This window comes from Daktulosphaira vitifoliae, unplaced genomic scaffold (genome assembly GCF_025091365.1).
Source record: "Daktulosphaira vitifoliae isolate Bord-2020 unplaced genomic scaffold, ASM2509136v1 Scaffold_1, whole genome shotgun sequence".
Taxonomy (NCBI): domain Eukaryota; kingdom Metazoa; phylum Arthropoda; class Insecta; order Hemiptera; family Phylloxeridae; genus Daktulosphaira; species Daktulosphaira vitifoliae.
The window spans coordinates 12,738,702-12,761,213 of record NW_026099572.1 but is presented as its reverse complement, the minus strand read 5'-3'; the positions used below and the strand labels follow the sequence as shown (position 1 = coordinate 12,761,213).

Here is a 22,512-nt window from a genome sequence, read left to right as displayed (position 1 = left end):
CCATTTTCTGGAACGTATTATTACTGGTGACGAGTCTTGGGTATTTCAGTACGACCCAGAAACCAATGCCAGAGCATGGAGTTTCACTTCAACCTCTCCAAGGCCTAAAAAAGCAAGGATGGTAAAGTTAAAGATTAAATGCATGCTGATTTGTTTTTTCGATATCCACGGAATCGTTCACAAAGAGTCAACAATCAACATTTTTACCGAGAGGTTCTTGAATAACTTTAGAAAAGGGTCATTCGTGTGAGACCAAACAACAAGTGGGTGTTGCATCACGATAATGCTCCTTGTCACACAGCAATTTCAATCAATGAGTTTTTTTTCCAGTAAAAACATTTCTGTGGCGCCTCAGCCTCCATATTCGCCTGACTTGAATCCTTGTGATTTTTTTCTCTTCCCAAAGTTGAAAATATTCAAACAGCTGTAACCGACCAGCTGAAGGGTATTTCTGTATCGGAGTTCGAGCACTGCTATGAGGAGTGGAAAAAACATCTACAGCGATGTGTGGCTTCAGAAGGAAGTTATTTTGAGAGTGACAACATAGATTTGTAATTTTTTTTGAATAAAAAAATTTTAAAAGATCAGTCTCATTACTTAATTTACTGATTTCGTACATTGCTAAAAGACTTCCAGGATGTTGGTATGAAAGATAAAAATGTGAAAAATACTCCTATAACTTTGTAATTACCAGTTGCTACACGTTGGAGATCTGAATCAATGAGTTTGGAAAGTTTATTAAAAAATAAACAATATCTAAAGCAGGTATCAATATTAGACAAAGTAGTAAATGTATTAAGTAAAGAATCAACAAAAAGTATATTAGACAACACAATATTTTGGGTGCATGTTGAGACTGTCTACAGTCTTTTAAAGCCACTGTCAGATTGGATTAATATTTTAGAAACTGAAAGATGTAATGTATCAATATACAACTATAACAGTTGTAATAGCAATTAATATTCGAAATGTTATTCAAGAACAAATTCAAAATTCAACTCTAATAAAAAAGGAAAAATGTTTATTATTACAGAAATTAGTAAACAGAACACAAATGGCAGTTAAAAAAATTCATTTAGCCGTCTATCTTTTAGACCCAAGGAAAAAAGGTGAATTTTTAAAGAACAATGAAAGCATTAATGCAGCAGAATTTATTTGTAACTTGGCAGAACATGTGCAACTCAATATTCCTGATATCATATCTGAACTTGCTGAATATGGTTCAAATAGTGGGCTATGGTCTAAGGCATTTGTTTGGGATAGTTTAAAGACTCGTAGAGATGGAACACAACTTATTCCTACAACATGGTAGAAGGGTATTTGTTCTTCAGTTAAAATTTCAATCATTTGATATTTGATAGAATTCTTTTTTGTTAAAAAAAAAGTGAGTTTTATTATTTTATTTATGTTTTTAAAAATTTTAAGTTTCTCATGTGTTAAAATTCCCATTATGTATTTATACTTGTTTAAAAGGGCAGAGTTCTCAGAAGTTTAACATCATGGGTGGTTTCTGATTGCAAATTGATTATAGTTGGTACTTAGTTGATAATAAATATCCTCATCCTCTAGACAGGAATTCAGGATAGAGAAATATCTTAGTTCAGAACTTAAACTAATTACTCCCTAAACATTTTGTTTTCATCAAATTTGCTAAAGATTTTTTCAGTAAATATTCATATATTTATTAAGTTTTATGAAAAATAATACCTCTAAAATTTATTTTTTCTCTAATTTTAAGGTGACACAAGGTTTAATACGGTATTATATGTAGGTTATGATAAAAAAGAGATATCATTAATGAAAGAACCCAACCCAAACCAACCAACTTTTTTGTTTAAAGTTCATATAGTCAAATAATTTTATCAATCAATTAATGCACATCATTATTTTTATCTAAGATATCAAATCTTGTGTATAATAATTTATGTATTCAATATTTTTTGTGGGGAATAGAAAGTCTAAAGTAGTCTACACTGAAACAAAGTATATTCTAAAAAAATTAAATACAGTTAGTTTTATCAGCACAACTAAAAGCTATGAGATATTGATCTTACAAAAAATGTAGGATATAAATGTGTGAACTTAAAAAGTATAGATATCTATATGGTTAGTAGTTTATTGAAATTTTGGATATTTAAAACAATATTTTAATAAATGTACTTACAACTGGGATAAGTTAAACAATAAACAATATTTATCATACTGCAATTTATAGCTATTCAACATTGTATTGGATTTTATCAAAACAAATTGCATCAACTTATATAACTTAATGAACATTCCATCAAACATTGATTACTTGCAAATATAAATAATCATTTATAATATAATTATTTAATCCAAAAAATGATAAAAAGATAATTAATCTTAATAAAAAGTATTAATAATACTATACAATAAAAAGTAATAATAACAAAAATTTACTAAAATAGTCTATGTTTATTAAAAGTCATTTGTTTCCATGACAACTGTAACTTTGATTATTCAAGAATACTTTACTATTATAACAATAACAATTAGCCAGTAATTATATTATAAAAACATTTTTTCCAAGAAAACTAGAATAGTTAATGTTAAATCTGAGAGATAATTTATCAATTTTATAAAACATTTTGGGAAGAAAAAAGTAAGCCATTACAGAAAGTACCAATTGTATTATAAAACAATTATTAATATTATAATATTAGACGCGTATCAGATTTTGTATATCACAAAAACTAATCACTAAGACTAATAATTTAACAATGTCCAACTTTTTTTTAACATATATTACTAAAATCAAAAAATTAATTGTACTTCATTGAATATATACATCATTTTATAAATATTTTTAATTAAAAAATAATAACTTCTAACACAATTTAATCATTACCATAGAAATTGATATCTAAATTTTTTTTTTGACCCTCCCTATTAAGTATTATTCTTTGCTAATCACTACTATTTGTACTAATATGGGAAATAAATTATAGAAAAAGTGTGACTTTAATTAATAAAATAAAATGAAACAATACATGATAAATAAACAGTTTTAATTATTTTAAATCAAAGTAAATATCTACTTAACGTTTAAAAAAAAAAATTTAACTAATGTAATTTTACATAAATAAAATGATATATTATTTTAAGGGCCAAATAATTAATGGAAAATTTTTAATTATTAAAATTGTAGGTCATTATTGAAATTTCATACATTTCAATTTAATGTTTTAATGAATATATTTACGACTGGCATGAGTCTGAAAGCTTAATAGTAAGTAATGTTCATCGTACTCCATTTTGTTATTATAACAACATATATAACTTAACGTACATTCCATCGGACATTGATAACTTGTTAGTATAATTAATAATATAAACGAGAATGAAGGAAATTATTTTCATTAAAAAAAATTTAATGACTAATTTACTAGGAAAATGTCTGTGTATTTGCTTCCATGGTAATTTTAACTTCATCAAAAATACTTTACTATAGTAACATATATTTACCTTAACAGTTAGCCAGTAGGTATTATTTAAAAATTATTTATATTTTATAGCAAAGACAGCATTGTATAACTACTGTTATCAAACTTTTACTGTTTCTATGTGTTTCTTTATCAATTTTGTTTACAGAGTAATAAAATTTAAAGGATAAACAAAATACAATTCTTTCCTTTTTTAGCTTCGATGCGAAGCTGAGAAGGTTTGGTTTTACTATGATGTGTTTTTTTTTTTTTTTTTTTGTCTGTTACCACTTTTTCTCAGCTCTCACTGAACGGATTTCTTTCAACGATACGTCAAAAGATCACAAATCGTATCTAGTCGAAGACATTACCCTTCAAAATTGAAAAAATTTCCCTCGTTCCCCGTAAATGGGGGAAACCTCCAAAAAAATTACAAATTTAAAAATCGCTAATTTTCGAAATTTTTTCAATTTTTTTTACTAAAAACTGCCGTAACTTTTTCAAAAATGAACATTTGAATATAATTTTTTTTTTTATAGATGCTTGATGTCTTTACCTATAATTTGGCATATAATTTTTGTAAATCTAACACTTAACCAGCTCACAGGGGGGGATTTAAAATGACAACTAATTCACAAAAAATTAACTTTTTCAACTTAACTTTTGAAAATGTTCCGGAAGGTCTGACACTTTTATATATATCTTAAATTAAAGCTAATGTAATATACTTTAATTTGAAAAAAAAAAATTTGACCTCTGGACTTGTCTTCACGGCGAAAATGGCTACCGAATGCTATTTTCGTGTGAAAATTCTCGATTTTATTATTTATATTATATTTAACTTTATAATGCTATAACTTATTGAAAAGTTTATGGATCCACACAATTTTTTTATGAGAAATAATATTTTTTAATAAACCCTTTTTCATTTGACATACTTTATCTTTATCGAGATATTAATAAGGAACCAGCAGATCAAGTAGCTTTTGGAATAAAACACCAATTTTTTTTAAATTAAGCACTATCTAAAGATTTGCATCGAAGCGTTTATTTTTGATAGTGATTTTAATCACTGTCAGATATCATTATACTTGATCCAACTATACCACGTCACAACTGTGCCGCGACCCCCCTGTGCTGGATTTTTTTTAAATTTATATAAGATACTATTTAGAAAGTTCATATCCAATAAAAGCATCAAATAATGACCTTAAACTATTACGAGAATTAAAGCAATAGTGGACCCAACGGTGATAAACTGAGTACACAGGTGCGACAATTGCAAAGGTGATATTTTACTTTTACAACAAAACTACTGGCTCGCAAACGCCAAAAAGCTTATAGCTGAAGAAGCGTTAAAATGGCGGCGACGACAATGCAGACATAGAGAGATGACCGACAACAACTTGATGTAACACAACGATAACATGAATAATCACAATACAATTTTTCATATTCGTAGGGTTGCCATAAAAGTTCAAGTACTGACCGGGACATTTACAAAAATAATTTAAACCTTCTTTTTTAATATTTTTTTTTATTATAAAATTTAGAACACGGTGTAATGTATCTGGTCAATATATATATATATATATATATAATAAAATAAAATAATAATAACATTGAATTATTATTTATACATTTATTTTGAAATATTATATTTTTCTGACTTTTTCACCTGTTTCAATAGCTCTGGTTTTCCCATAGCATACGTATGAAATTCCGAACAAGTCATTTTGAAATTAAATTTGCATTGAATGATACTTTCTACAGTTTCTACTTGAAGACGGTTACGTTCTTTTGTCCACTGGGCCATTATCAGTGAAAATATCCTTTCAACATTAGCGTTATGACCAGGAATGGCATATAAGTATTGGCACATGAAAATTAAATTACGTTTTCTTTCCAATATATCAGTTTTTTGAAAGAAATATAACCATTTGTCATGCATGTTTTTTTTATTCCAATCTTCATCAAATTACTGTTTGTCAATGAAATTTTTAAGATACAATATTTCTTCAAAGCAACTATCCGTGATATCAATTCCCTTTTCTTTTAAATAAGTTATTGTCTTTTCAACGTCTTGCCAATGCAACGAAGAAGTAAGATCCATCCATGAAAATACCTCAAATTTTATAAGAGGATTACTCCATTGTTGTAAATACTCCCGTGCTGTTTTGTAATAATTATCGACTTCTTCGTCGAATAATTTTATCGAAACAAAAAGCTGAGCATCGTCTTTTATTTTATTATATTCAATTTTAGTTTTGATTCCCAAAAAATTAGCTTTCAGCGCGTTCTGAAAGTGTTTATTCTAAATCATTTATAATTTTTTTGACTTCTATAATGGTAATATCAGATTTTTCTATTTTTTTAATTTGCTTCTCAAATAAAAATGTTTGACAATGTAAAAACAAGAAATAAATTTGTGACAACGGATTGTTAAAAAAATCGACGATTGCTTTTGATGGTCTTGTTTCTTCGAGAAAGAAATTTTTTAGTGATTCCCATAACTGTAGAATACGTTCAATTGCTGGCAACAAAGACAGCCATCGAGTTCTCGAATGAGACTGTAAATTAGCATAATGTACATCAACCTCCTCACAAAATGATTTAAGACGTTAATTTCTTACTGTAAATATGGAAAAATATTTATACATTTTAATTACTATAGACTCCACGTCAACAGAAAGTACGTCAGCGGATGTAGATGCTGTATTATGTAAAATATGAGCTGGACAACCTATGCCTTCGATATCTTTAGATAATATGGATTGAAGTTTAAAATAAACATTATTTGTTCCATGTCTATCTCTCCCACCAAAATTAGTATTTGTATTACCTGCACTGTACGCGATTAGTTTATGTAAATAAATATTTAAATTATTTAATGTGTTTATACAAAATTTCACTATAGTCTCTGAAGTTTCATTTTCCAAAGAATTAAGCTTTATTAATTTTAATTGCATACCTTTTGTTTCGGAAAAATATTGAATTATAAGAGGAAACAATTTTTCCACATTATGATTGTTAGCGTCCGTAAGAACTCCATAGAAAGGAACTAGTTCAATCTCTTCTTTAATTGTTTGCAAAGAATGTGGTGCCAATATATTTTTGATGATTGCTGTTGCTTTAGTCCGCGCAGTTGATTGTTTCGCGACAATTTTTGAATCTGGATTGAGTTTTGTGTTACAATCCAATGAACTAAATGATTGATGGTGGTTAACAACTTTGTAAGCTGTTGTTAATTCTGCGGCACAAACTAAAATATCTTCTGGAATGTTTTCTTTAACCATAAATGTTGAAATATCTCGTGAAGAGAACGTTATCGATGTATTGGACTTATGAGTATTAGACTTGTTGTGGTCATAAATTGAAGTCTTACCACTTTGACTAACGGAAATAAATATATTGCATATTGTGCAATGTGCTTCATATTCATTTCGACCCCTTTTTATAAACAAACATTCTTTGGTGTAATTATCTGAAAAATGACACTTTCTTTTTGGCATTGTTGACTACTTGTAAATTGTAAAACTAGTCACTGGTTATAATAACGTCATACGAAAATACAAAATCACGATAAACGAGAATACAGATATCACACGACGTTGGTTAGATTCGAACTAATGCATGCATGTTGACTGACGCCCGATGGTATATCATATTAGTATTTTTGTGTGTTCTATATTTAACTAACTATAATAGCATAATAAGCACAGTTCAATTATTATCAGTAAATATAAGATAAGAGTGTCCGATGTGAAATTCATGGTTTTAGAATATAAATATAATTTTTATAAAAATATAATTTAATATAATTATTGGAACTAATATTATTTATACATAACCGGGACTTTTGGAGGGTCTAGTGGGACCGAAGTCATGAACTGGTGACATGTCCCGGTATACCGGGACGTATGGCAACCTTACATATTCGTCCTATGTGTATACAACATACTCTCGGTGTTGGAAGATAAATTCTTCCAAATTTTACAAGAAAGAAAAAGAATAATAATAATAACAAAAACATAATAATAAATCAAAATGGATAGTCTAAAGAAAAGTAAATATACTATGTTACTCGACAATCTGCTCAAAAATGCTCAGTTTGAAGCGAATACATTACGAGCTTTTAGATTCAATCGAAACAATTGAAAAGACGATGAATGCAAATCGCAACTACAGTAAGCCCTATTAGATCTTGAGACTTTAATCACAATGGCTACACCTTGGTGTAAATTCAATAAAATTAACGACCTGATCGATTCATTAATGTATAACATTTCACAAATATCTTGGGTGTACAAACGTTTTAATTTGGGGAAAAATACTCCACCAGACATTTTGGAAGAGGTGGACCTGTAAATATTTAACGACACTACGGGACGTCAAAAATGGAACATCAAGGAACCCAACAACTTGATTATTGTAGAAGCTCCAAACAGACCACCAAGGGATTGGCGTATGGGACGTGTAGTCGCAGTACACGCCGGTTCCGACAATGTCATGCGTATAGTTATTAATGGTATTAGGTGCACCCCTCTCAATCTACAATTTTATGATATTTTATATATATTGCTATTTTAATACATAACCCTTGTTTTGTAATTCTTATGATTTCTTCCATCCTTAATCTCATATACAGACCACTCCCAATTTCTTTCTATAGCATAATCATAGGCACGAAATCGAACGTAACTAACCCGCACAATAATACCGGGCGTTTCGTTCAAACACAAGGTATAAGGAGTAATCATTAAAAAAACTTTACAATTGCAAAAAAAAAAGAAAAGCATTGAATTAAAGGAAACTAATAAAAAAATACTCATGTTATTATTATTTTTATTAAATAAGTGGTTCATTAAAAATTAAGCATCCTCTATACAGCATTCATTACACAAACAATTTAAAACATCTATCTTTATATTTTAATTGAGACTTAATAAAAATTTGAACAAGAGAATGTAGTATATAAAATTAATGTCATACACGGAAAAGAAATAGAATTGACAATTTTTTTATCGATAAATGCAGTTTTGTTACCGAGACAAATATTAGTTTGCTTCTTAATTTTTCTATTTTACTAAGACAAATGTTTGTTTACAATTAAAAAATATCGTGTAGAAAAAGGAAAAAATAAAATCTTTCTAAATAAGTAATGATGATATACAGAAATCATTATAAAAAAATAATATAAATTTTACATTACATGTCGTATGGCCAATAATCAAAAATATAAATAGGGTTATAAGTTGACTGATTTTCAATGGACTTATTTGTATCAAAATCATTTTCATCATTGACATCTTTTTCATCCTCTAAGTTAAATGTTGTTATTTTTTTCCAATAGTTGAATAATCTTCATCCACATCTTCCTTATCTTTATAATATTCTATATTTTTTTTATTATTATCATTCTTAATAGAACTGTATATTTCAAAATGTGATCGAGTATTACAAATACGATCTAAAAAAAAATAAAAAGTGCAAAAATTTAACTATTTGGCTTTGGTCATAAAAATGATAGAACTTTTTAAATAAAATTATAAAATGATATTAATTTATCTTTAATAAGATTTGAAAATCAGTAAATAATAAAATTCAATAATTAAATAATAAGGATTAAATGTAATTAGAATTGATTTTTTATAAGAACTTTCACAAAATTTTACTTAAAAATTATAAGTAAAAACGGTAGCACAGTTGGGTCGCAGCACAGTATAGACGTGGCATAATTGGGACAAGTATAGATGATATTTGTTAGTGATTAAAATCACTATCATAAGAAACGTTTCGATACAAATCGGTAAATAGTGTTTAATTTTAAGAAATGTGTGTCGTGGTAAAATTTAGGTTACCCAGGAGTAGCGCCCAGTGGGTCAACTTACTATTTGTGCCCTTTGCTTTGTGCAAATAAGTCAACACTGAATTATCTGTGTACAATTCGAAAGAGGCTTATTCTAAGTACGACCTAAATTTATAGGTTGCCCATATGATCGCTAGACATTCGCACTCAATAACGACATAAAGTTTTTGCGTACCTGACAGCTTCTTACTCGCATAAGCTACGATATCCATTTTCTCCGGTTATTGTCCGTGTTGAAGTAAACCGCCCATACGCTTAGTTCACTAGTGTCGGTTTGTAGGCAAAATGTTTTTGTGTAGTCGGGGGGAGAGAGACGTGGTAAGTCATATTAGCCGTATCGCCGATTTGATGTGCTCGAATGAGTTTTGTTGCGATTGTGACCACGACCACTTTTCCCCTTTCTTTAATAGATGGATGAGTGGGTCGATGTTGTCAGCGTACTTATCAACAAACTGACTATACCAGCTGCATACCCCTAAAAATGTTCGTAAATTCCTTACATTCCGGCTCTTTGTCTATGCCTAGCCCATACACCCAGTGCCCTAAAAAGGAAATTCCAATGAAGCAGATCTTACACTTTTTAGTATGGCATCATGTTAGGCCGTGACGCATTAAGCGCTCGAGAACCTTGCTAAGGTGATCTAAATGCGTTTCGACACTGTTCGAAAAAATCAAAGTATTGTTCAGATAAACCTGAACAAAGTCATCAATATATCCCCTAAGTACTTCATTCATTAAACGTACGAAGGTCATGGGTGTATTTTTAAGTCCGAACGGAAGCACACGAAACTGAAATATGCCCTTCTTTGTACTGAACGCAGTGTATTTGTGTACGTATTATTGTAACGCCGACACGTTTTATTTTTAAATGTGCAATAAATATTACACCAAAATTATAATTCTTAATTATATAATTTAAATATTTATTTAATTGAAGAATCCAGTGTTAAAGAAACTTAGAGAAACATGTATTTGCGCATCACAAATTGCAATATGCAGATCTATTCAAAGCCAAAAAAATTAAAGAAAATAATGGAAAACTTAGGTGTAGAAACATCACTAAAAAATAAAGTAAGATATGATTGTTAAAATGTAATAGTAATATTGGATACACAATATTGAGTATTCAATATTAGGGAGCCAAGCACCAGGCTAGGGTGCCTCTTGGCACCCTAGTTACGCTACTATCTAATAGTTCTTCCTATAAGAACACCCAAGCTGTGTATTAGCTGTGTGTAGTGTATTTCATCATTAAAAAAAAAATTATTTTAACTGTTAAAACCCGGTTTTAAACGATTAACGGTACCTTAAAAATTGAAAACCGATTAAGCTATTAACAATAAATATCAAAATCGATTATCAAGAACCATACGTATGGTAAAAACCCACTCATTAATAATAGGTTTACAAATGTCACGGTTATTAAAACAGTAACCCCTTTTTTTGATACAGATTGTAAGCCTTGTTTTAGAGTGTTGGGCGGTTGAAAGAATAGAGCAGAGAATGGGTGTAATAGACATGAGAATGCTTAGATGGATGAGCAAAGTGACTAGAGAAGATAGGATAAAGAACGAACATAAAAGAGAGATTATAGATGTAGCGTTAATTGTAGATAAGATAAGAGAAAATAGACTTATATGATTTAATCATGTTATAAGGAAATAATACAAGTTCAAATATCGTATTAAATTTGTTATTGTATTTTTAAATTTATAAATTATCTTTATTAAAATATAGTCAAATAATGTAACTTAATTTGAAACTTTATATGTAAATATATATTATACATAGTTTTAAAGTGGTTATTAATAAGAAAGGGAGTCCCGAAAAGGTACATTAATATAATAGAAGATATGTATGATGGCACTTGTACCAGGATAAAAAGCATAGGAGGAATATCAGAAGGTTTTCGGGTAAGAGTAGGAGTAGGAGTGCACCAAGGTTCTGCTTTTAGCCCTTACATATTCTCTATAGTGATGGATGAAATTACTAGAGAAATACAAGGAGAGGTGCCGTGGTGCATGTTGTTTGCTGACGATATAGTGTTAATAGGAGAAAATAGGGAGGAAATTAATCAAAGGCTAGAGGTGTGGAGATCAGCTCTTGAAGAAAAGGGTTTAAGAATAAGTAGAAGTATGACAGAGTATATAGAGTACGAGTGTGACAAAGGAGAACACGAGGTAGGTGAAATGAGGAGGTCAGTGACAATAGGCGAGGACGTGATTGGAGAGGTAGAAGGTTTTAAGTATTTAGGGTCAGTTATGCAAAAGAGTGGTAGTATTGACGAGGATATAAAACACAGAATTAAGTGCGGGTGGTTAAAGTGGAGAGAAGCTTCTGGAGTCTTATGCGATAAAAGAATTCCAATGAAGCTGAAAGGTAAATTCTAAAAGACTGTAATAAGACCAGCTATGATATATGGTTCATAGTGTTGGGTGCTTGATAAGAAAGTAGAGCAGAGATAAGAATGCTTAGTTGGATGAGTGGAGTGACTAGAGAAGATAGGATAAGGAACGAGCATATAAGAGGAAGTAAAGGTGTTGCGTCAATCGTGGATAAGATGACAGAAAATAGACTTAGATTGTTTAGTCATGCTATGATGATAAAAGAATCGGAAGCTGTAAGAACAGTTATAGAAATAAATGTTGAAGGAAGAAGAGGTAGAGGAAGACCAAAAGAGATGGAAGGATGCTATTGAATGCGATTTGAGGACAGCTGATGTGAGTGTAAATGATGTGGGAGATCGTGTCAAGTGGAAGTTTAGAATAAGGGTGGCCGATCCCAAGTAGTTGGGATTAAGGCGAGGAAGAAGAAGATATATAATATGCAAATATTATACATAAATAAATTTTTTTGCGACATTCAACAAAAATATGGTCCGCATATCAAAAGATTGTTGATTACCGAATTACATGATAAAAGTTTATTTTGTACATCTTAAATACCACAAAAATTAAAAACTAACCTAAATGAAAATTTTTAGTTCTATTTTTTACTTATATAAACGTAATAAAATCTTTTGGTGGAGAATAACAAAAGGTTATTATTTTTAGAGGAAGAATTATATAACGAAAATTGATCACTTGTGGCTAAAGATTATTTAAAGTCAAAATTATATTAAAAATATTAAATTTAAACTTCAAAATATTTAACTCAAAAAACCACAAAAAATTACTAAAAAATCGCAGATACGTATTTCGGGAACATTGTTACCGTTACCATGGTTAAACACATAGTGACACTCCACCGAAAATAATCGCTTATATACTCCTAGTGACGTTATAACTGAAAAATATGTTTACATTTTGCCAGTTTACACAAGTTTAATAATGAATTTTTGACTTGACCCGAAGTGATGGAAAAATGTGAGGTTTGGGTTGAACCAATATTAAGTTCAAATACAACAAGGGTGTGATCTCATGAAATATCATATAATAAAATTGTCCATACAAATGTTTACTGAATTAAGTATTACTTATATAATCATTAATTATTAATTAAGTAAAACTTATCAAAAATATCAGGTTAATTAAAATTTGCAGGTTAATCGTCAAACACAATCAAAAAATCAATGATGCGGTGGATGCCGATTTTTAGAATAAGACAGCTTTTAATCCCATAACAATAATGCTCGATAGAAATAAATATTAATTATATTTAATAATAAAAATGTAATTATATTAATAAAATTAAATGCATTTTTAAATATATTAATTATAATATTGAAATGATGCATTTATTAAAAGCATCCTTAAATAACGCAATTATGCGCTATTAAATTGTGTAACTAACATAATTAAAAGTAGTGTTTCAATGGTATAATGCTAAATTATAAGTGTCGAGTATCTCTCTTTTTTAAATAATTTTTTGTCATTTTAGTTTTAGTTTTAGTTATTATTGAGGTGGACATAATGCCCATGCACTCAGACCTGTTGGTCCATTGTGCGCACCTCATACCGAATTGTCTTGATTCGGTTTACCCACCTAAATGTTATCACCAAAGTGTTAATACATTACCAACCATAAAGTCACCTCTAAAGATGACCAAAGAGTCCTGTCTTTCTGGCGAAATTAAGTATCTCTCTGGGTTTTAGGTTTTTAATATCCTCTTTTTCAGGAAATGGTTTATTCAAGTAGTTTGATCTTAGTGTGGACAAGGCTTCACATTCGCACATGATGTGAAATGAGTCTTCCTCTTCTACTCCACACTTCCTGCACAATGGTGATTCCGATACCCCCATTGCGTTAAGATGCTTAAGCAGGTGACCATGTCCTGTCAGTAGACCAGTCAGGGTGCTTATTTGATGTCTATTAATGCTATTGTTAGCGCGAGTCACACTATAGTATGGTCTTTTATCTTGGTTTGGCTGGTCAGCAATGTGTCTTTAGTATTAAGTCTAATCAGTGTACGTTCCACCGCTGAACCATCAGCGACGCGCTCCAATATTAATCAAGGTTACATTTGTATTTAAATATTTTCATGTAAGTTTTAATTATAAATAAAATTAAGGAACAAATATTTTGTACATTTTATTTATTCATATTAAATTTAATATTCATTACATTAATCAAACAAATTAAAAAAAATAAGGTTAATTGAGCGTTCGATTTTTTAACGGTTAATAATCCCGCTCACCAACATTTCTGGTCCTTCGATCTTCAATTATATGAATAATTAAAAAATAAATAAATTTTCGAGTACAAAAAGTGCGTATGTGCGTAAAGTTCGGGTAGTGTGTTTTAGTTATTTAAATATAATTAATTATACTTGTTTACACTAAGCTAAAAAAAATATTGGGTTTTCTTTGCTCATAAGCATACAATGGCCGAGCAGCCAGCTGTGGAGAATGCAGTATTATATGGTAGGCGAGGTACAATCAAAGGTCAATTGACAAGGTTTGTTACTTTCGTGTCTGCAGCAGCACAGAAAGGTGGGGATAGGACTTCACTCAAAGTACGCCGACAAAAAATTGAAGAAGTATGGAATGAATTTCAAAAGATTCAGGCTGAAATTGAAGAACTCAGAGATCCAGAAAGCCCAGAAGATCCATACAGAATTCAGTTTGAAGAAATGTACTTTGAGGCAGTATCAGAGTATGAACGAATATTGGCTAGTGATCAAGCAGAAATAGAAGAAATAAATCACACGGTAGATATTCGAAACACATCACAACCACCCATAATGACGTCAACACTAACAAACAGTTGTGTATCTAATCAACCATCAATTGTAAAATTAGCGCCATTAAGTGTACCTACATTTAGCGGCAGCTATAAAGAATGGTCAACATTCAATGATATATTTAATGCGTTAATTCACGAGAACGAAGCATTAACTGATGTACAAAGGTTTTTTTATCTAAAAGCAGCTTTGTCGGGCGACGCATTGAAAGTAATACAATGCTTCGAAACATCGGCAAAAAATTATAAGATAGCATGGGATAGTTTGAACAACAGGTTCAATAATAAACGGATTTTGGTGCAACAACATACAAAAGCCATTTATGATATAAAACCAGTTATCGAGGAATCAGCGGACAATCTGCGAATGTTTACTGACGATTTAGTCGGCAACATGAAAGCACTAGAAAATTTAGGCCACGATGTTAATTTATGGGGTCCTCTGATGATTCACGTCATATCAACAAAACTTGACACAAACACATTGCGAGCGTGGGAAAAGCAAGCACCAAAAACTGAAGTCTCAGAAGTCAAAGACATAATTGAATTTTTAAATAATCACTGTCAACTATTAGAAGCGGTTGAAAGTGCAAAAAGGTTAAATGAATGCGGTGACAATCAAAAAAAGGAAAAGAAACGATTTGATTATCAAAAAAGGACCGTATTGCATGCGACTTCAAAAAAATTTAAATGTTATTTATGCAATGAAACAACTCATGCTATATATCATTGCAAAAAATTTTTAGACCTAACAATAAAAGAGCGTCATCAAAAGGTTACTCAATTAAGCATTTGTAATGTATGTTTGGCTCATCATTCAGAAAACCAATTATGTAAATTTTCAGGCTGCAGGAAATGTGGAGAAGCACATAATACATTACTTCACATACCCGAAGAGCAAAGTGATGAACAAATCATAAGTACACATGTGACGTGTGCAGAACAAAAACAAGTTTTGTTATCAACAGCAATAATAAAAATTAAAAGCCATTTTAATGAAACATTCATTGTAAGAGCACTGCTCGATTCAGGCTCTCAAACTAATTTTATAACCACTGAGTTAGCGCAAAGATTAAAATCGCCACGAAAAAGAGTAAATATTAGTATATCTGGTGTAGATAATTCTAAAGGTAAATCATTTTACTCTATAACAACATTAATTCAGTCACAAAATAGTAATTACAGTAGCCAACTCGATTTTTTAACGTTATCAAAAATAACTTCATTTTTACCAAACGAAACAATAAACACAACTGGTATAAATATACCTAATAACGTTAAATTAGCTGACCCACATTACGACGTACCTGGCAAAATAGATGTACTACTCGGTGCTGAATGTTTCTATAGTATACTAAAGGCCGGTAAACATAAGGTAGATGCAACTGAAATAATTTTCCAAGAAACAGAACTAGGCTGGATAGTTGCGGGATCTGTGTCCAGTTTAGCACAAACAACTACAAAAACATTTTTCAATTCGATTGTAATTGATAACCAAGTAAATTTAAATGATTTGATGTCAAAATTTTGGCAAGTAGAAGAAATGGGTTCAAACAAAAAACTCAGCATTGAAGAAAGGTCTTGTGTCGAGCATTTTGAACAAACAGTAAAACGTGAACCTACGGGAAAATTTATTGTTGAACTCCCACTGAAAAACAACGTTGAATTACTTGGTGATTCAAAGGCAATGGCGCGGCGACGTTTTCTAGCTACAGAAAATAATTTACGAAAAAATAATGATCTTCGTGTAAAGTACATTGAATTTATGGATGAATACTTAAAATTGAATCATATGGAAGAATCGCAATCAACAAACGAAATATCATACTATATGCCACACCATGCTGTTTTACGCAACCACAGTGCAACAACACAAACCCGTGTTGTATTCGACGCATCTGCACAGTCCACTTCAGGAACAAGCTTGAATCAAATACTTATGAAAGGGCCGGTAATTCAAGATGAACTTATATGTATTTTAGCACGCTTTCGGGTACACAAGTACGTGCTGTCAGCAGATATAGCTAAAATGTATAGGCAAATATGGGTAGCTAAAAAGGATAGAGTTTTGCAAAAAATATTTTGGCGATCTCAACCACACGAAGAATTAAAAGAATATTGTCTGTCAACAGTTACATATGGAACCACAAGTGCTCCATACATCGCTACGGCGTGTCTCAAAAAATTGGCAGATGAGAATTGCACTAAATATCCGTCGGCAAGCAAAGCAATTTCGACAGATTTGTATGTTGACGATTATTTGGGCGGCGCAAACACTATTGAAGAAGCCATAACACTGAGAGATCAAATAATAAAAATTACCGATAGCGCTGGGTTTACATTAAGAAAATGGATATCAAATGAACCGTCATTGTTGTCAACTATAAAGAACATAAGTAATGACCCGCATTATGTTATGAATATTGACGGCAGCGCAATAAAAACGTTGGGCTTATTGTGGAGTCCATGGGATGATTATTATCAATACAAATATAATGACATCGAATCAAGTAAACAATCGAGTTCTAAACGTACAATATTATCTACTATAGCGACAATATTTGACCCGCTCGGACTAATAGGACCGGTTGTAGTATCAGCGAAAAAGATAATGCAACAGCTATGGCAACTGAAAACGGATTGGGACGACGAGCTGCCCGCACACATTAGTCGGGAATGGGAAGCGTATCGTAACGAACTAGTAGATATCGAAAAAATAAAAATACCGCGAAGAATAATTGGTTGTAACAATGTGTGCGACATGCAAATTCACGCTTTTGCGGACGCGTCGATCAGTGCATACGGTTCGTGTATTTATTTAATGGCAAAAGACGCAGACGGGTCGCGTATAGTTCGACTTATTGCGTCAAAATCGCGAGTCGCTCCATTAAAAGTTATTTCACTCGCGCGACTGGAACTGTGTGCCGCCGTATTATCAGTGCGTCTCGTCAATAAATTAATTCCAAAACTTAATTGTTGTACAAGTAAAATATGGTATTGGTCAGACTCACAAATCGTTCTTGCATGGATAAATTCACCATCCTCTCGATGGAAAACGTTTGTTTCTCACCGCGTCGGAGAAATACATAACACTTCTACGGCTGCACAATGGAAGCACGTACGTTCAACGGATAATCCGGCAGATATCATATCCCGAGGATGCAGTCCAAAAGCACTAATAGAAAATAAATTATGGTGGACAGGTCCAACGTGGCTAACTCATGACGAATCAAATTGGCCTAATAACAATTGTCAAAAAATTATAGTAGTAAAAGATGATTTAGAAGAAAAACAATTCGTAGTCACATTAACAAAAATTGAAAAGTTTGATATCACGGAACGGTTTTCATCATTAACTAAATTACTCAACATAACAGCGTATATTCTAAGATGGAGAAAAATTGTAAGAGATAAGCGGTCGTCAAATTCAAAATGTATTTACACTATTTACATCGACCCAGAAGAAACTATTCGGGCTAGACAAAAATTATTGTTAGTCGTGCAATCTCAATATTTTTCTGAAGAATTACAATGTTTACATAAAGGAGAGTCAATAAAAAAGAAGAGTAAATTGTTTTTTCTTAACCCTTTCGTCGACAATAATGGTTTAATTCGTGTTGTTGGCCGGTTAAATAATTCAGCGTCCATTAGTAATGATAGAAAAAATCCAATTTTACTACCATCAAAATCAGCTTTCACTATGCTACTATTCAAGTATGAACATATTCGATTGCTGCATTCTGGGCCACAGGCTTTATTAGCGGCTGTTCGTGAACAATATTGGCCCATCAATGGACGAAATATAGCAAGGTATACTGTGCATAAATGCATACCTTGTTTCAAATCTAAACCAATGGTATTTCAACCGATTATGGGCAACTTACCGAGCACGCGAGTTACAAGTTTCGACAAAGCATTTTATGCAACGGGCGTGGATTTTTGTGGGCCTATCTATATTAAAAATAGTTTAAGACGAAACTCTACTAAAATAAAGGCATATGTATGTATTTTCGTGTGCTTTTCTTGTAAGGCCGTTCATATTGAACTAGTAGGTGACTTAACAACAAATGCGTTTTTAAGCGCACTGAAACGAATGTGGAGTCGTCGAGGTATCGGAAAATTTATTTATTCAGATAACGCCACAAATTTCGCAGGAAGCAACAATAGATTGAAAGAATTAAAAAATTTATTTTTATCGAAAAATCACCAAGAAGCTGTGAAAAATTGAAAAAAAAAAAATAAATAAATTGATTATCTAAAAATTTTGATGTTTATTATTAATTATTTATTTAATTTTATATTTATTTCTAAAAAAGAAAAATTGTTTGTCTAAAATTTTTGATGTTTATTATTAATTATTTATTTAATTTTATATTTATTTCTAAAAAAGAAAAATTGTTTGTCTAAAATTTTTGATGTTTATTATTAATTATTTATTTAATTTTATATTTATTTCTAAAAAAGAAAAATTGTTTGTCTAAAATTTTTGATGTTTATTATTAATTATTTATTTAATTTTATATTTATTTCTAAAAAAGAAAAATTGTTTGTCTAAAATTTTTGATGTTTATTATTAATTATTTATTTAATTTTATATTTATTTCTAAAAAAGAAAAATTGTTTGTCTAAAATTTTTGATGTTTATTATTAATTATTTATTTAATTTTATATTTATTTCTAAAAAAGAAAAATTGTTTGTCTAAAATTTTTGATGTTTATTATTAATTATTTATTTAATTTTATATTTATTTCTAAAAAAGAAAAATTGTTTGTCTAAAATTTTTGATGTTTATTATTAATTATTTATTTAATTTTATATTTATTTCTAAAAGGGAAAAATTGTTTATCAAAAATTTTTGATGTTTATTATTAATTATTTATTTAATTTTATGTTTATTTCTGAATTTGATCATGTTTGTATACTATATTTTCAATTATTTTGTTTGATTTTACAAGTGTAAAATGGTGGCCGGTATGTTAGCGCGAGTCACACTANTGAGGTGTGAATTTTTTCACATCCTTCCGGGCTGGTGGCTGCTTGGCAACATAATCTGTGAAGCAAACTCTGCCCATTCCAAAATATGGACTGCGCTTCAGTTCCTCCAGTTTGACCATGCTGTTTTCGTCCACACTTAGGAACAAAGTTTGTCCTTTCGGGCCAACCTCTGTCTCATGGTGGACTTTCCAGATCGCCGTGTTCAGCCCTGGGTTTTGTTTTGCCAAAATTTCCAAGATCTTCTTGGACTCTTTTAGCAGCCCTGGTATATGAGTGACCATCCGTTTATACTTGATCGGGTTGTAGGCTTCCAAATGGAGTTCTGCACCGTCCCAAGGTTTTATCAGGTTGACATGGTCAGTGAGCCACTTAAGAGAGTTCTCTTGGGCTGCACTGATCACAAGTGCTCCATCAGTGAGTCTGGTGTCTTCAAACCTTGGTACGTCGGTTCCATCAGTACCCGACAGTATCAAGTCTCCAACACAAGACTCAATGAGTAGCCCCTGCTCTGTGGTCAACTNCGAGTAGCTCTGTGGTCAACTTGTTAGTGGGGTAGCCTGCGAGGACCAGAGCCACTTTTTTTATCATCGGTTACCATGTCCCTGTAGGTCGGTACCCAATGAGTTTTCTTACATGGAAGTTCTTGACCCTTGTCCTCAGGTTTTTGAGCTTCGGTTCCCTTTGACTTTTTCAAGTCATCGGTTCCCTTGTCTCCCTCCTTTGGTAGGTTCTTCTGCCCCTCCATGTTTGCTCGGCTCCTCTTCAGCTTGCGCCTCTGACTGCCGCTCAGTTTCTCAGGTCTAAGTTTTAGACCCTCGATTTTGTCAGCTACTGCTCCCAGTTGATCTTGCGACTCCTGGTCTACGTTTTCTGACGTTGCTGTCTCTTTGCTAGTAGACGGTTCACCAAGTGTCCCGTTTTTGGCATTGAGACCTTCAAGTTCGGCGATTCTTCTGCGAAGAGTCGCCAGTTCACGATCTTGTTCCGACAGGTTCGTAGGACCCCTGATCGTCACAAGTTCGTTGTTTTGTGATTTTTCTATGTTTTTATCCATATAATTCCCACGAGAAGTCGAGAAATAAAGGTCCATCACAGCAGAGCTCGATACTGTGATAAGGCTGTATACTCTATGGTGCGCCAGGTGCCATAGAGGATCCCAATGGTCACTTTACCTTTCGGCTAACTACCCTGTGACAAGTTAGCAACCCTTTCACTTGGTATGGCTGGGTTAGGGGGGCCTATTCGCTGTTAGCAAGCAGGTATGCCCAGGCCTACCGGTCCCAACTAACCAAAGTCATGACCGGCTAAGAGCAGTGGTACGTGTTGCCACCCCCACTGAAATAACTAGGGTCCGCGGGGTTGTTAGGCCCGTAATCCTTGCGGATTCCCCTGCGGGAAATTTTTTGTCATACTACAGTTTGAAGTAAAAAAAAAAGATCATGATGAGAGATGGTTTTATCAAATATTCTATAAAGATTAACAATATATTGTCGTATTAACAATATTAAGATATTTATTCAAGCACTCTTGTGTAAAAACAAAATTCACCATCTCTCTCTACACCGGACTAAAATGCATTTTCGTGTAATCATTTGTGTTCAAAAATAGATAATACAAAAACTATATAAATTTATAATATATCCTATACATTATACGTACAAATTACTATATATTATTATAATTTACTCGTCTTTTAACAGTTCAGAGAAACGACGTCCAGCTGATAATAGCCGCCTCCCGAAAACTTCGCGTTATTGTATTGCAAGTGGGCTTTTTGTCGGTCTGCAATAACAACGGCACAACAATTTGTGACGTTAAAATATACGTTATATAATACAGACGCATTATATAGCATTCAATTTGGAACTGAACAATTTTTGAAAAAAATTGGTTAATAAGGTATTAACCAATTCATAAACTTTAAGATGATGTAACTTTCAAACCATTTGTTACCGCTAAATTTCTATTTAAATATTCTTCATCACCATGAAAAACTAAACTAATTAAAAAAACAATAAGTGTCCGGTAAAGTAGATTTATACCTAAATATAAACAAATTAAAAATTTTAAAATAAAAAATGATGACAAAAAAAAAACGTCACTGAAGGTTTCTGAGCCAGGTGTAAGTGGACATAAATCTCGGTGGGCCTTATAGTTCCAATCCTCGGCATTGATATTTTTTTATCTTGTAGGATTCTGAGACCCATCTCCCATAATTGCGTTATGGTTATGTAATGAATATTTTCAGACTAATGAAAATCATATATTTATAATTCAAAAGGTTAAACAAATTATTTTTTAAGTAAAATTAAAACTTGTAACATCACAAATTCGAAGGTGGACCGTTTATCATTTTTTTTTTTTGTCTACTTATTTATTTTATCGCGCGAAAGAACCTTTTTCTGACACAGCGGTGTCAACCACTCATTATTTTGCCTCTGACCGCTAGATAAGGCGATAAAAGAGAAATATAATTAAAATCGAATTGTTTATCAGTATTGATCCCTTCCAAAAAGACAGGCCGTTATCGATTTGAAATTGCCGTTAGATCGGTGTTGACTCTTCTCTATTCTTTCTTCTGTCATTGACCGTGCTAGGGTACACACATTTGTTGTTTTATTGACACTCTTTTTACAATGATGGAGTAGAGCCGCCAACGGCGAACGGCCAGGTCTTTTCGACGAAGCATCCAGACCATCGGATGGGTCTCTTCGGAGACCGGGTATCGTTTTCTTTTTTATATTATATTTATGTAATGAGCTATATTTTATTAATTATTTTATTTCATTTTATTTTATTGTAAATTAACTTAATTTTGTTTATGTGTGGAGAGCACGTGTTTCCCTTTTCTTCTAGCCAACGCTAAGGAGCGAGTGTCCAGACCGCTCCTGGTGTTCTTCATTAATTTCCGATTAACATTAACGGATGTGTTCCAATACCGTCCGTGATGTTTGTAATATTATTTGTTTAAATATTTTATTTTATTTGTATTGCCTTTATTTGTAGACATGGTTTTTGAT

The 22,512-nt window shown here is 31.6% G+C and overlaps 1 protein-coding gene across 1 annotated transcript; it reads left to right on the top strand.

Annotated features, from left to right (window-relative positions):
• The first annotated feature begins 14,137 nt into the window (after positions 1 to 14,137).
• LOC126899844 (uncharacterized) lies at positions 14,138 to 18,724 on the top strand. Its single transcript, XM_050675110.1, has one exon. The coding sequence runs from the start codon at positions 14,138 to 14,140 to the stop codon at positions 18,722 to 18,724; it is 4,587 nt and encodes a 1,528-aa protein (XP_050531067.1).
• The last annotated feature ends 3,788 nt before the right edge of the window (positions 18,725 to 22,512 follow it).

Coding starts and splice junctions, on each gene's coding strand:
- LOC126899844 (XM_050675110.1), top strand. CDS start 14,138: ATGGCCGAGCAGCCAGCTGTGGAGAATGCAGTATTATATGGTAGGCGA.